Genomic DNA, 15,821 nt, shown 5'->3' with positions numbered 1-15,821 from the left:
ACACCAGACCGTGGGAGCCACCTCCGCAGAGGTTTTCAGCTGCTGTAAAGCCTCTGATGCGAGCACGGCATCAGAGCACGGCATCCCCTCTTGGGAAGCGGGCCGCGTTTGGTTTGGAGCCCTGGAGCGAACACTCGGGGTGCGACTGTCTCGCCGAATGGCGCGGCCCGCTGCCGCAGCCCCGTGCCCAGCCTCCCGCGCAGTAAACTCCCGCTTGCGCATACGCATGCCTCTGCACTAGGTAATGCATCCATAGGGCCGCGATATCTCATCCTCGGTAGTTCCGTGCAGGCCACCGCCGAGGATTTCTCCCACCCCCCCCTCACCTCACCTGTGAGGGTGCCCTTCCACGCCCCGATCACTCACCAAGGAGTCGCAGGCCACCAACACCACATTAGATAGGGGCTGGTCCCCGGGGCCTGCGGGCCGCGGCCTTGCTCCCGTCCCGGCGGCCATGAGGAGCAGCGCCAGACCGGCTAGCCCCAGTGGCCTGCTGTCTTGCATCGCCCTGGCCCCCAGCTCTCTAACCGAGAAGAGCAGCAGCTCCGAAAGCAGATTCCGGGGCTCTGGCCACAGCGTAAGATTTGACTCCACCGCAGGCTACCCGCTCACTGCGGCCTACAACTCCCATGGTGCCCAGGGCAGCAGCCTGTAATTCCCAGCATGCCCCGGGAAACGGGAACTACATCTCCCGCAGTGCCCCAAGAGAAAATGGCGACTGCCCTGGTGTGTCACTGCCCCGCGTCGCAGTGCGCATGTGGTCGGGTGGCGGCTGAGGTGGCGGAGTCGGCGGTGGCTGAAGGTGCGGCAGGAGCGGGTGGCGGGTGGCGCCGTGGTGGCCTGGGTCGGTCCGCCGCAGCTTTCCCTGGGGGGCTGCGGGAGTGGATTTCCTCCCCAGGCGGTTCGCAGCCCCAGACCTGATCCGCGGACCCCAGACCCCACCCTCAGGCCGGGCTGGATGGCCTCGCTCTGGGGGCCGGCCGCCTCCCCGGTGTCCAGGTTTGCGCCGAAGTGGTATTTTGCCTGTAGGTGACTGTGCAGCTCGTGCTGGACAGTGCCCGCGGTGGGGTGCGTTTGTGATGGCCGAAGCATCTCTTCCCTCGTCGGAAGTAAATTTATCTCCAGGAACTGCTGAGCAATGCAAGTCCGATAGATTTCTTTATAGGTTCTGAGGAAATCTGAAATTCGATGTTATCCTATGTCCAACCATTCCTTTGTTTTTGCTTTGCCGCTCCTAAAAAGTTTTTTGTTCTTCAGCTGGTTGCTTTTTTCATCTTTTTGGGTGCTGGCAGCAGCAGTGTTGTTTCTCAGTCTCATCCTATCTCGGCAGCATTGACTGTGGTGTTTCTAAAGTTCATTTTGGTGTACAAACATACACGAAAACAGTGCAAGATTGTGTTAAAAAGCGTGAATGCCTCTTTGCTGTGTTCTTAAATGCTTTTTCTTTTCTGATTCATGGCAGTTAAGCAGAAGCAGAATCTGCTGTAATTGTGTATGAAGGGCGGGCCACACCGGGATGTGACAGCCGTGGTACTGCTGCAGAAAGCACACAAGAAAAATCCTGATTCTTAGCAGCCACTGGAACACATTTCTCGGGCAATAGGGTTCTTAAGCACTGCTTAAGGACTTAAGCAGGGTTCACTGCGTAGTTTCTTTTTAAAGAGGAGCTGCTGTGTGTAGCGTGTTTTCTCCTAAGTGTAATACAGGCTCTTAAAACGCCTCTTCATTAAATTTATCTTAACCTGTAAAAAAAGTTTCATTCTTGGATAGCTACTTTGTTCATTTAACTCTTTGGAATAATGACTGAATCATGCACTGGAGCTAAATGTGAGTCGTTTTAACCATGCCATATTTTTAATAAGTTTCTGGTGCTGTATGCCTTTTGGCATACTGCACTATATTTCTCTGTTTAAAATAACCACTGTGCAATAAAGGTATAAACATTTTGTATGTGTCAGAATATCTATTTTTACAAGAACTGATAATACATTCTTTGTATTTAGCAGCCACAATGTCAAATAAGGAGGTGAAGGCAACATTAAAGAGTGCTAGAGATGCAATAAGAAATAAACAGTATAAGGAGGCCTTAAAACATTGCAAGGTAATTAATTTTATACTTGGAAGGTAAGTCTGGGGCTTTTTGCACATTTTGTTCTTTTTCCCATACCTCTACAGCTATATAATAGTTCAGAGTGTAGAGTACCTTATTGATGTGATAGTTGAGATGTATCTTCAGATTTAACTTGATTGATTATTTGTGTCAGTTTCCCACATGTAAACTTTCATTCCCTTTCCTTTTGAATTTGCTTACATGTGGTGATGAGTATTAAGTCTAGAATGATAGAAATAAAAATCCATTTCTAATCCAGACCTCCTGGGAGTGCTTTAATTGCTGAGCTGCAGATACAGGTTACTAGCTCAATGCTTCAGGTATGAAGCATCGTCTTGCATAAGAAACTGAAGTTGCTAATCTTAGCATCTTCCTTAAAATTACTTCTAATATTGCCGTATAAAATAATCCACCAAACTGTAGTGATAAAACTCAGTACATGAATCTATAAGTTACATTTCTTTAATCAGTTTTACTTAAAATTGTGTCTTTTTAGGCAGTTTTGAAGCAAGAAAAAAATAACTACAATGCTTGGGTATTCATTGGCCTGGCAGCTGCTGAGTTAGAGCAGCCTGATCAGGCCAAAGGAGCATACAAGAAGGCTATTGAACTTGAACCAAACCAGTTACTGGCATGGCAGGTATGTGAATATCCACTTTTTGTTTCCCTCAGAAGTATCACTATGGAGTTAAATATAGGAATAAAGCAGAGTTAGGACTTGTATCTTGTTTTCTTGAGGCCCTTAAGTTCCACGGAAGCTTTGGAGTAGATGAGGTTTCTATTAGTTGTGTGTCCAATGTAAAATCATGGTGAAGTTTATTTTCAGTATATTTGAGTTTGTATTTCTTGTGTAGACTACACAGCTGTGAGACATGCAAGGGAGAATACGAATTGAAACAAATACAGTTAATTTGTCTATGCAAAAATTTCTGTGCTTGTAGCTCAAGAAACACTTGACAGTTCTTCTCTTATGGAGAGAAGATGTTTTATCTAGTAATGTAGTTTTTCAGCTTTCAGCATCAAGAGGATTGTTAATGAATGTTGTTGATTACTTGAAAGCAAAAGTGTACATTTAAAATAGCTGTGTGGTGTGTGCATTAAGAGCCTATTGCAGTATAGATTTACAACCTACAATTTTGTTATGTATTGATTCATGAAACATAAGGTTTCATATTAAGTCTGTTCCTGATATCAACAATCAATGTTTTTCTAAGATAATAAGGTTCTTAGTATTTTCAGTATAAATGCTATTTTAAAGTATAACTGTTGGGGCCTGAATTCAGTGTATGTTGAAATTTCCTCACTTTTGCAATTAGATTCTGGCTTTCTTGATACAATACTTGGGGGTATATATATATTTTTACATATTTTGCATACTACATATGCATGTATAGTCATAAGGCCTAGTGAAGTCTTACATTGTCCCTTGAGCAGACAACATCAAGTAATAGATATAAGTTTCAAAGAATTGTTGATATTAGTTAAGAAAGTGAAGAAAGCTTTTTACTTAATATAAATAGATTGAATGGGCTGTGCCGAATTCTGCACAGTGATTACTGCCTTAACACTTGATCCCATTGAAGGCAGAAATATTTTTTGTATACAGAACAGGTAGCATTCTCATAAAACATAAGCATTGTCATCAAATCTTACTTCCTTTACTCCTTTTTGTTTGTTTGGTTTTTTTTTTCCTTAAGGGATTAGCAAATTTATATGAGAAACCCAACCAAACAGATGTCAAAGAAGACTTAGCAGATGTTTACCAAAAACTCTTGGAACTTTATGAAAGGTAAAAGATATTGAATGCCATACATTCAGTTATAAGATTTCCAGTTCAGTGAATGCCATTGATGATGTACAGTATAGACTTTGAGTTTTTAAAGCCTTCTCACATCAGTCATTCGGCCCTTTTGCTAAGGTTTTCTCTGCTTAGGTAAGGTTTCTTTTTCCTGTTCCTTTTGTAAAGCAAAAGCTCTCATAGTTTACTTATACTTGAGGCTAGTAGTTTAGGGAATCCTGTGTTATCCTATTCTTGTCTAAACTCACTGCTTTGGAGCATTTATCTGTGACAGTTCATTGCCTGCATTAATAAGAATGCTTATTTTTCACTTCTTTAAGATCACAGAATATGTGTCATGTAATTAGTAGAGGCACAGCTCTAAACAAATTTAAGTTAGCTGTCACTGTAGTTGACTGGAGTGTTTGGTTGTTCCCTTATTTTGAAAACTGATCAAAAAGTCCCTAGAAGTATTTTTTTTTCAGAGCAGCAATGAGTAAAACTTATAGGGTGATTTTTAGTATCTATTCTATATATTAGTTTGACAGCTGAACTTACTGAAAATTATGTGTCAGAATTTGATAAACATTACTCTGTTATATGAAAAACTTAGCTTGTTTTGGGGGGATTTTTCTCCTTTCTAGTGGTGACAGGCAGAAATGGTGTGATGTATGTAACAAGCTTGTGGAACTATACCATCAAGAAAAGAAATATTTAGAGGTAGGTCAAGCACTTTCTTACTTCTAACAGTTATTTTCCGTTTAATCTAACTACTTTTCATCAAGGAATCCCGACTCTTATGGGCCACAGACTGCTTAAAATCTTGTGGACCACAACCAGGAAGAACTGATCTTAACTGTATTTTGTCTTTTCCACTGGGTGAGATTTAGATGCAATCCATTAAACTGACAGAACTGGCAAAGACTATTAGTATTGAGACTGAAAGGGCAGAATATCATTTTTCTGTTGTATTTCTAGAAGTCAAAAATGGTATCAAATGCACATTTACATGCAGTATGTGTGAGTCAGGTGTCCTTTGCCTGGCTTGGCTGGTGCTACACAATGATGATCCTTTCACTGGTGGGTGATCCCTTCCTAGGCTGTTACTGAAGCTTCATTCTAGAGGGTGAGGTGGGATATGTACACAACCTGAACTTGTCTGCATGTCTTATGTACTGCATTCCCAACACAGTGAAAAGGACGTGAAAAGCCTCTTCAGAGCAGCGCAAGCTTTGCAGGAATCATTGTGACTCTAGTCAGTATCAGAGATGGAGTTGTTAAATGCCTTCTTGGATCAACAGTAATGTTTCCTGCAATCTCTATAATATTGTTACAGAATGTATATTTTTGAGGTATGCTGTTCACTTTGCTCTATGAAAAGGCTATTTTCTTACATGGTGGTGCATGATTGTACTCCATGTCATCTTCCCACCTCTCCTCCAGCAATGGAACACGAAAAATTTTACATAGCACCGTGTGGGGCTGAAGGCTATCAATTTGCTCCAAAGCCTCATTGTATACCAGCTTCTTAAATTAAATTTGATGCTGATAGTTTACCATATGAAGGCATACTTACTTATGAAGGCACAAGAAACTGAAGTTAGCCTTCAGGGTCCTATTTTTTCTTTTCAGTTCTGTTGACTTTTTAATACTGGAATTTGAGTGTGGACTGCTGCTTTTGTTCTCTTTCTGTTTGTAGTGCTCTAGATCTTTAGGTCTACTTTTACTGTTGATTTCCTTCAGGAACCAGAGTCAGAGTCTACCTTAGAAGGTAGAGAGGTCCCACACAATGCTTTGGGACTTGCTGTTTATTTAATCAGAAAGGAGGTAAATCTGGGTTACTGTAAATGTTACTCTGTTGTCTACCCTAGAGTGATAGAGTTTGATACCAAAGGGCATCAAAGGGTACCCCCAAGGATGAGGGGTTCTACTGTGTCTGTGCACTTTTGGCAAAGAAATAGAATGTGCAGGATCTGCTTTCTAAGCAAGGACAGAAGAAAGATGTTGGGAGGACATCTGGCTTAGGAATGCAGCCGCTGCCTAAACAAGAGTATAAAAAGACTGAACCGGGGAGGGGTTTATGATAATAAGCGATTATAATATGTATATGGTGACTGTGTGTAAGCAACGCACTTGCAGAGGATCAGAATGCACGCCAGGTGGAGCAGTCCACCATGCATCCCTTACCCAGTAAATAATGCCAATTTCTTAAAGTTACATTGTTGTTAAGGAGTTCATTTACCCAGTTTTCAGTGAATTTTGGTGACAAGTTGACTACTTATATTGGACTTTCAGCTCTTTAAAGAGTAATCAGCATGGGTCATTTGTTCCTGTTGACAGGTGGCTGAAACTTGGCAGAAACTAATAAGGATGAAACAGGAGGAAGGTGCAGAAAAGGCAGAGCTTCATCAGCTCTGGAAGAAGATGATCCAGTTACTGAAAGACAGTACAAGGAACCAGGATAATAAGACTGAGCAGTTGGTAATGTTTCTCACTCCTTGTTCAGCTAGATACATATATTTGTCCAGTGCAACTAGTAACTGAAGCCTGTTTGTCTGAGTTGACTGTCTCAATGTTCAGAGGTACTAAACTTCTGAGGAAAAGTTGGGCAGTTTTACCTTCTGACAGAAACAGCAACTGTGCAGCAGCCTGAGCTGAGCCTTAGGTGTAATGAGTCACCTAAGTTCTTCACAAATTGTTCTAGCATGGTTTATTCTACAGGGTGTAGTCCTTCAATATCAGACTGCTTGGGTCGTTTTCTTGCTGTCACATATTCTCACTCCTCTCTCTGCCTGTAATTGCTGTTGCACTGGTTTCTTCCCCGTGTTGAATCTGTTATCCCAGAGGCACTCCCAGCATTGCTGATGTTCTCGTCCTTAGCCAACAGCATGTCTGTCTTGAAGCCAGCTGGCATCAACTCTGTTGGACATGGGGAAAGTTTCTAGCAGCTTCTCATAGAACCCACCCCACTTAGCCTCCTACTACCAAAGCTTTGCCACACAAAACCAATGCAGATCTTCTTCAAAACAAGCTTCCCCCTGCTTTCAGACAAGCAGGAAGAGATGGATTTGTGAGGTTTTTCCATTTCTTTGTACCTATTCTTTTATCTGAGATAGGAATGTTTTGGTTCAAATTTTTTTCTCCTCTAGATATTAAGCTTTAACTTTTTAGGAAAGTGTCAAAACTGATTGAAACTGATTTATCTGTTCTTGGAAGATGAACCTCCTTCAACATGAAAGGTGGAAATTTCTCATCTCCAGTCCACTTGATAGCAGGGTTTCAGAAAGGAGAAAATACAAATGGAAGTTACTTCAGATGGCAGAAGATTGAATCTGGATCTCTGTTTTTGAGAAGGCAAAGGCTTTGACTTACAAGCTAGTATAGAAAAGGGGTGCTTCAGGCAGCACTGCTTTCTTTTTTGGAAAGAAAAAATAACTTCAGAATATTTTAAAAATAGCATAAACCTCAGGAATAGGTTTCACATGCAGATCTACAGCTTACTGCATTTTTGAATAAAGCATCTGAACCTGGAAGGATGTGGACCTGAAGGCAACAGATTTCAGTATTTCTCTAGTGACAAGCTGTGTACAACTTTTTGTTTAGCATGCTTGTTCTCTAAGCCTGAACTCTGGTGCCTGTGTTCCCCAATATATAAAGAGTCAAGAAAAAAAAGACTAGACTTCTAGACCAGAGTGGAGAGAAAGGCTGACAGCTAACCTTACAGGATAATAACCTAATTTCCTTCTTTGAATTGGGGTTAGGTTTGAAGAAGAGTGTTCTTAAAAATTTTACCTTCCTTGTACCATCTTACATTTTGTGGTGTCGTATTATTGCTTCATCTTGTACTATACAATTTAGATGCTGAGTGCTGCTTCATGGTAAGAAACCTGCTTCATGTCTTTCTCTGTTCATAGAACTAGTGTAAACTTAATGAGTAGAACCTAGGTAATAGCATGTAACTGTCCACTGTAATATGTAAGGGCAGGAAAGCATGTCCTCTAAGGAGCAGATAACTTTGGGTTTTCCTAGTTTGGAAGAGACTGAGGGGTGTCCTCTTATTGTCTGCAGCTTCCTGAGCAGGGGAAGTAGAGAAGTAGGTGCTGAGCTATTCTTTCTGGCATCTAGTGTTAGAATGTGTGTGGCTGGTTCCAAGGAGTAGACATGTGACAGCATTTCTTTACCAAAAGGACGGTCAAACATTGAAGCAGCCTTCCTAGAAAGTCAGCTGATGCCCCAAATCTATCAGCATTCAAGAGGCATTTGGTCAATGGCCTTAATAAACATGTTTTAGCTTTTGGTCAGATCTGAAGTGCTGAGGCATGTGGACTAGATGATTGTTGTATGTTCCTTCCAACTGAAATATTCTATTCTATGAAGATAACATTTCCCTAGAATAATTTTTTTTTTCACTTCTGATTTTTTGTCAGCTTTTGACTGCATTTGAACATGCGCTGCACTCTGCTGACACCGTTCCTGGTGAAGATCACCAAAATCTTTACAAAGACTTCATACAATGCTTGTCAAAAGTAAGGTTATGTTAAAGTGTCTTTCTAGTAAGAAAATAGATGTATTATTTCACATCTGAGAACTCGCACAAATAACTGTTTACTCTTTTTTCCTTTCAAGTTTCCTCATGAAGTAGCTAGATTGGAAAAGGCCTGTCATGATATGATGGCTTTGTACCCTACTATGAGTTACCCTTTGGAAGTACTTTGCTTGCACTTTGTTCAGTCAGGTGAGTAGAGTAGATTTAGGCATTTCTGGGGCTTAGGTTTTTTACATAGTTGATTTTGTGACAATCTCTTTACAAGTCTTCTGTGTTATGTTTCTGCAAATAAAGTGTTTGGTCCTATGACTTGTCATTTCCTTGTCCTGTAACTGAGTAGTGACTCTAAGTGACAAAAACCTGCTGTAAGTGAAGTCCAGCTCTTAGAAGTCTCAAAGAAAAATGCCTCACTTGAAGGCAGACCCTCCAGATAAATGAAGATTAGCTTCTTGACCTTTTAAGAAAAAATGAAAGTGTGTTAGCCAGTGCTCTGAGGTTCACGATGAACTATGCTTAGGTTATTCTTGACACAGATTCTCTTTCATCATCAAAAAAAGACAATCCACCCAAAACAAAAAAAGCAAAAAAAAAAAACAAAAAACAAAAAAACAAAAAACCACACCAAAAAACCCCCCAAAACAAACAAAAAACAAACAAACAAAAAAAACCACCCCAAAAAATAAAAACAAAACAAAAAAACCCAAAAACAAACAAAACAAAACAAAAAAAAAACCCACAAAAACAAACAAAAAAAACCCAAAAAAACAGATAAACATTTGTGAAACTCTGTTAGAAAGTGTGCCTTGTGGATAAGGAATAGCAGATCTGTTTAGATCTATATTCTGAGTAGAAAATGAGACTGAGGAGAAAAAACTAAAACCTGGTGTGTTCAGAAGTGCAGGGATCTGAAACTATGCATTATTATTTTGAGTCATTTACTAAAAAACATTACAATAGTGTTGGACACTTTCTCATAAATTTTAAAGGTAATTATTAGATTTTAGCTTTTCTTTTTATCATTTAAGGCATCAGAAATTGATTTTATTTCTTTTTAAAGCAAGGAAACCAAATCAGAAAAAGAAAACCTCTAGAAATAGCTTTCAGCTTAGGTAGAAAAAGGGCTTTTCCTGTTCTGAAGAAATGGACTATAGTAGCAAAATCAAGCAGGTGAGAATTTTTCACTTTGTTTTGAAAGTATGAAGACAAATGAGGCCCAGACTCTCAATCTGTAAAGTGTTTGAAAATTATTTATATTTTGGAGAAACGGGCAGAAACTAATTTTCAAAGGAAAAGGTTAGCACACTTCTTGTATACTAACACTGGCAATATCTCACTGTCCTACAAGCTTCTTGGAGGGGGAAGGATCCTGCTTATGTTTTAGTAAGGCTGTTTGTTTAGATCTGAGTCATGTGTTTTAATCCTTTGTCCTGCACTTCTCATAGGCTTGTTAATTTAGATGCATTGTAAAGTCACCTTTAGCAAATGCAAACAACTGTTATGCCACATGAATCAATAATTTTTTAAGGAAAATAATAGTTTGAAAGTTGTTGCAAGAAGTCACAAATTTTCTGTAAATATTGCCAAGTCTACAATCATAGCTAAACACAAGCATCAAAAGTTAACGGCATCAGTTAAAATTAAGCTAAAACATTAAATTATATGGTTTCACAGAAAGGTAGTTTCAGCAAGCTTATCACAGCAAATTTATAGGTACACAATGTCTCTTCTGGAAGGAAAATATTTTGATTTGTTTGTGGTAGATTTTGACGTATGGGCATACAGCTGAAGTTATATGAAAAGCATGTGAAGGAATTAATATTTATTAATAAAGGAAGTATATACATAAATGTTTATTAATAAAGGAGTAATTTAGCAAAAGTGGTTATTGAGGTTTCAGACTGTCAGTTTATTTTGTGGTCACAGTACTGAGTATTTAGATTACTTCTTGGGTTTTGGTTTTTTTATGGGATAGAGGATGATAAGTGTGTAGTGCCTTTGGAAAATCACTTTGAACTCAAAAGGATAACGATCATTTGCATAGATAAGGTAAGCTGTTGCAGTTATTTTTTTAATCTAAAACCCTACAAAATATGTCTTTTTCTGAAACCAGGTACTTTGTCGGAAAAGGCCCTATACTGTTTCTCTAGGCTTTTGGAGATGGATGCAAACAGTGGTCCTGGCATCATTTGTTTTGGTATAAAATGCCTCAAAGAAAATAAATACAAGGAGGCTGTTAAGAGTCTTACTGAAGGTAAATGTGTAATATGAGATGTGAATAATCTGTAACTTGAACACCAGCTTATGTTGAAAATTTAGAGAATCTTATTCTTGCACAGTAGTTTGCAAATTCTAAGACCAGCTAGATTTTTAAAAGAATGCTGAACACTCTCTGATTGTGTTGAGATTTTAAAATGTAGCTTTAAGTATAGCATCTCTGAAGCCTTTCATTTGTATTATAGTAAGCTCTGTAGTGTTTTAAGGTAAACTATTTTTAATCCTACTGTTATTGGGGAAATAACTATATGAAACACTAAATAAGTATACTAGTGGGAAAATGAGACTGCCCACTCTCACTTTGCTGCTGTGGCAGCTAACAGTGAAAACTGGGTAGATAACTGGAATGTAAGCATTCATGAGTCAGTCAGACTATGCTGTGATGTCCTGCATCTCTTCTTCTAGATTTAGAATAAGATTGTTTCTGAAATGGAATTTTGGAATATTCTGCAATGAAACAATATCTTGCCTAAAATATGAAATAAAAGTTTCATGTGCCTAAGAGCACATGAAGAGGAAAAGGTATTCCTTGGAAAACAAATGCTTCTGGCTTAAGTGGCCATTGTATGTTTTAACAAAAGATAGTATTTTATTTTAATTAATATTAAGTTGTTTTTCTGTTTTTACTTTTACATGTAGACTTTACTTACAGCAGAGAGAATGCAAAGACAAGGCTTTTGGTATAATGTGTAAATGTGGATAGTTTGAAAATAATGTCTCTTCCAACGGGCCATGTGTTTGCATCTTAGGTATGGAGGCTTCCAGGCATTACTTAGTAGTTATGCATCAGAAGACAGAAATTCAGTTTTATTAGTGAGTCTTTAATTAAGGCAGCTTTATTAATGAGTCTTTAATTAATGAGTCTTTAATTAAGGCAGAAGGTTTCAGTATATGTAATGTTACATGCAAAATTAAGCCTAACTTATGTGCTTTCTAGTTTTTGTCTTGTTGCATGGAAGCCTCTATGTCCAGAACAGTCTAAAATAACACTCAAAAAAAATTATGGCAAGTCTTACTATCTGGTTGATAATGTGGTTTTGATGGCATTATATGGAAATAACCTATCTACTAGCTACAGTGTCTTTGCAACTCCAAGCAACTTTTTAAAGTGTCTTTTTTAAACTCTTACTAGGTTTGCAGAAGACTAACCAGTGTCCAGCAGCATGGTATTATCTGGCAGAGGCGCAGATGAAAATCCATGAACACAGAAACGCTGTCCTGTCCTGCAATCAAGGTAACTGCCTGCTAATTTAAAGAGCAGCCGCACTGTTGCACTGCTTTGTGTAGTCCAGCCAATGTGGCCTTTGTGTGGTAGGTCTGCGTTAGCAGTAGTCAGTCCCTTGCTTTTTGCAGTCTCAAGCTTATGCTACCTCTCTGGGTTTATGAGAGCTGAAAAGCACCTTATGGTGCTTAGTCTCAGGAGCAGAGAAAATACTTGGCTAAGTGGATCCAGAAAGCTGTCTGATGGTTAATATTTAGAAGGTTTACATGTTTTGCTGTGCTGCTTCTGCTGTTGGTTGACCAATGTTGGCGAGTGACAGATTGCCTGAAACCACAAGGGTAGGTGTCACAAATATTTAGCCTGGTAGACAATCATGTTTCAACCTGAAAAACAAATTTTTAATCAAGTTAAGGTAAAGTGCAGAATTGATGCATAGTACAGCTGCATCTGAAGAAACTGAGTGTAAAACTTCTGTGTGTGCTAGCTGGCAGTGAGGACAATTATTGCGATCTAGTGATGCATGTCTCAACTGAACAGGACCACTCTCTAGTGGTTATAAATGAAGGGGCAGCTGAAGTGGATTTCTTTTGTGGCAGGGAGAAATGCAGTGAAAAGTTTTTAGAAAGACTTGAAGAAGTAAAAGTGACCAAACAGACCTGGCCAAACATTCATGGGAAATCAAGGGAAAGTACTTCCTGGCAAGGAGAATTCAAAAGACCTGCAAACTTGGGTGAAGGAAAAATGAAAACTGAACAAAATAGGTAAAAAAGAAGTTTATTGGAAAAAGAATGAAAATGAGGAAATTCTTTTCCCATCTGTGTTCAGCGTGGAAGATCTCAGAATAACTTTATACCAAGACCCTTCTTTTCAGCAGATTGATCTAACAACTTGTCTATGATTACAGTTAATAGCAGTGTATGTAAAACAAGACAAGGAAACATAGCTTTAAGGAACTATGAGATACCAACTTAAGAACTGACTGAGATGAAAATGTTGAAGTTTTAAGGGGTTTCCATAATTGCATGCTGAAACCGTCTTGGCGCCCAAATACTTCAAAGTAGATAGCATGGCTCTGAATTTTAAAAAGGAAAGGTCAGGGAAAACACAGACAGGTCTGGTATATTTAGTGGTTGAAGTAGTGTAAACTGAAACAATAGAGCAAAAGAAAAATATTTTGGGTAGACAGCATGGCCTTTTTAAAGTTGCTAATTTAAAACTCCTATGAGCTCATAAATAAAGGAGTTTTCCAGGTGGTAATTGGTGAGATCCCTTACATAACTGGTAAGGAAACGGAGTAACCTTGGGTCAAGAAGCAAAGTTGTAACACTGAGTGTGGGGGTTTTTTGCTTTAAGTTAAAAAGTAGAGTACAGTATAGTAATTACATCTGTTTTCAGACTGGAAGGAGGTGTCCCTGATATTTTTCCTGATACCTGTGCTGTTTATGAATGCTGAGTAATAAAGTTATAGTTTGCTGCTATGCAAAGTAGACTGCAAAACTTCAAGGTGATTACCAGAGTGCATAACTGAGTGTTAAGACTATAGAATTTTATTCATTGTTTTAAATGCGGAATGATAGAGCTGCAGGAAGAAGTGTTCTCACAAAGCTACGCTACTCTCATTGAAGAAAAGTGGAGAAGGTCCTCATTCAATATGAAAGAATAGGACTGTTTCTTTCCTCTGCTATGCTTTACAGGCAAGTCAAACATTAGCAGTTTCAGAGAAGGGAATGATTAGTGAAACATACCATCAACACACAGTGGCTTTAAGAACTTCAGCAGCATAATAAAATCTGTGTGTAGTTTTGGTAATGATCTACCCCATCTCAAAAATAAAATAAGAGTAGAAGTTAATAGACTAGAAGTGAGGTTGATCTCATGGATTAAAAAGTGCAGCTTATGAGAACAAGTTAAAAACCTGTCAAGTCATTTTCCAGCCCAGAGAAGAGATAATTTTGAACTCTGTGCAGATGCAAATGATGTGGAGTATAAATAAAGATCAAGTGTTTAGTTTTCCTGTGTGAGGTCTGGCTACTGCCAAATGCAACTAAAATGTCAAGGTCAGAGCAAACAAAACGAGTTTTGTTTTTCAATGGAAGAAGTTAGTAAGTTCCTTGCTAAGAGATACTGTTGATGCAGAAATTGAGTCCAAAACGTGTAGAAAGTTGGAGACAATTTTGGAGAAACATTGCTTTTTATTTGTCCTGTCTTAGTGGCTGTATCAAATGAGACAACAGCTCATCATACATGAAAATAAATAAATAAAATTAATTGAGTTATGCAGGAAGTTCTTGCCTTGGGAGAATGGTGATCTCCCATTCTCAACAGAGACTTCCATCTCTGAGGTGAGACGATACTGTGTATTCAAAAGTAATTGGAACTGCATTAAGGGGTACAAAGTAACTTTTGTAGAGGCACCAAGGTAAATTCCTGTTTTCAGTAGTATTCTTTTATTTGAACGCTGAGATGTGAAACAACTTGTCTGTTGAAAGGTAGTTTTTTCTTTAGAACTCTAATGAGAAAAATGATAGCACTTCATTTATAAGGCCAGCAGCTGGAAAGCAATCAATATCCATGCATCTGAGATGACCTCCTAGAATTGACTTAATTGTTAAACTTGAATGGATAGAAATGTTACAGGACAATTTCTTATTCATGGTGTAGAACAGTCTGAATGGTGTTCTATTAGACAGAAAAAAATCTGTAGTTAACCTTGTAGTTAACAAGATTTTAAAATATATTTGGAAGAATGCTGCTCTGTGTAGTTTTCTTTTCTCGTTTAACTTGATGAAAGGTTCTTCTTGTCAACAGCTCTTGAGGCTCTTGGAACTCCTGAGAGTCCTAATCTTCCATGGAAGAACCTTGCCTTTCAGTTGAAAGCAGAGATTTTGATTAAAATAGCTGATGCTGATGCTGCAGAAGAAGCGATTAAAGCACTTGAGCAGGTATTTTTATTGACTAAAATGTTTTGTGGTTTTTTAAAATATTGAAAAGTGCTCTTATCTTTCTGTACTTAAGCTAAGTATTTCTACCCGGGCCTCCTTTCAACTTCGTGGTTTAAATCATTCCTACCAGCCGTCGTGTAATTCAAACACTTCTTCTGTCCCTGCTTTTTCAGGCTTTGCTGCAGCTCTTTTTCATTTGTAATTCTAATTTTGGAAGCTGTCGCTTTTGACTTTGTCTGGTCTTGCTCACTGTTGCTGGTTTCTTGCTAGTTCTATGCTGTTACCCATCTTAATTTGAATTCATGTTATAATCTCCCATGTCCATTACTCACTTGTCATTAGTCATGAAGAAGAACATGTTACTTTATGATTGAATGGTAAGCTTTGGCAGACGTTGCTTCCCCTTGTTTTTGTCACACAGTTTCATTCTTTGTTGTTCTTCGTATTTCTGCACCTTTGTCCTTATAATCTTCTACTTGCCCTTCATCAGAATTTTTCTAAATCTTCTCGGGGTAATAGAGAAAACCGCTAAATGGTTTCTTGTCTTTATCTTCATGTAGTCTGTCTGCTTTTGACAACTTTGACTTCTTAATGTGTGGAGAGAATAAATTAATTGTGTTTATTACTTGGAGTTCTAGATTATAGATGGAAGCAGTGATCCAGTGATTTCAGCTCTCAGGGGTCAGGCTTATCTTAACAAAGGTTTAATGGATCAGGCTTCAAAGGTTAGTGCTTTTTGTTATTCCTGTGAGCTAAGTACAATTCTTGGTTTCATAGAGGAAGTGACTAGGGAAAAATAACATCCTTTTGCAGATTTCACAAGAGCTTCTCTTGTCCCACCCTGATGTGGCTGAGGCCCATGCTCTAGAGGGTTTCATCCATTATTCCCAAAAGAACTATGAACAGGCAGAAAAAAGGTAGACTTTTTTTTTCTTTCCTCTAACAGGGAA

The 15,821-nt window shown here is 38.8% G+C and overlaps 2 protein-coding genes across 6 annotated transcripts in view; one reads left to right on the top strand and one right to left on the bottom strand.

Annotated features, from left to right (window-relative positions):
• ARSK (arylsulfatase family member K) overlaps nt 1-506 on the bottom strand; it is a 33,710-nt gene extending 33,204 nt beyond the window's left edge. The window contains exon 1 of one of the 2 annotated variants that reach the window (XM_054002511.1): nt 367-506. In XM_054002511.1, coding sequence (XP_053858486.1) covers nt 367-504 — 138 coding nt within the window. In that variant the 5' untranslated portion in view covers nt 505-506. The remainder of the gene's footprint in view (nt 1-366) is intronic. The other variant, XM_054002514.1, reaches the window with a different exon arrangement.
• Nucleotides 507-622: 116 nt separating this feature from the next.
• Nucleotides 623-15,821, top strand: part of SKIC3 (SKI3 subunit of superkiller complex) — a 47,670-nt gene continuing 32,471 nt past the window's right edge. For 2 of the 4 annotated variants that reach the window (XM_054002509.1, XM_054002507.1), the window contains exons 1-13: nt 623-802; nt 2,004-2,101; nt 2,607-2,750; nt 3,808-3,899; nt 4,532-4,607; nt 6,228-6,368; nt 8,315-8,413; nt 8,514-8,622; nt 10,544-10,684; nt 11,840-11,941; nt 14,738-14,871; nt 15,510-15,596; nt 15,685-15,788. In XM_054002509.1, coding sequence (XP_053858484.1) covers nt 664-802; nt 2,004-2,101; nt 2,607-2,750; nt 3,808-3,899; nt 4,532-4,607; nt 6,228-6,368; nt 8,315-8,413; nt 8,514-8,622; nt 10,544-10,684; nt 11,840-11,941; nt 14,738-14,871; nt 15,510-15,596; nt 15,685-15,788 — 1,466 coding nt within the window. In that variant the 5' untranslated portion in view covers nt 623-663. The remainder of the gene's footprint in view (nt 803-2,003; nt 2,102-2,606; nt 2,751-3,807; nt 3,900-4,531; nt 4,608-6,227; nt 6,369-8,314; nt 8,414-8,513; nt 8,623-10,543; nt 10,685-11,839; nt 11,942-14,737; nt 14,872-15,509; nt 15,597-15,684; nt 15,789-15,821) is intronic. The other 2 variants (XM_054002508.1, XM_054002510.1) reach the window with 2 other exon arrangements.

Source organism: Vidua macroura, chromosome Z (assembly GCF_024509145.1).
Source record: "Vidua macroura isolate BioBank_ID:100142 chromosome Z, ASM2450914v1, whole genome shotgun sequence".
Lineage (NCBI taxonomy): Eukaryota > Metazoa > Chordata > Aves > Passeriformes > Viduidae > Vidua > Vidua macroura.
Note: the sequence above shows the minus strand (reverse complement) of the source record. Positions and strands in the feature narration are given on the sequence as shown.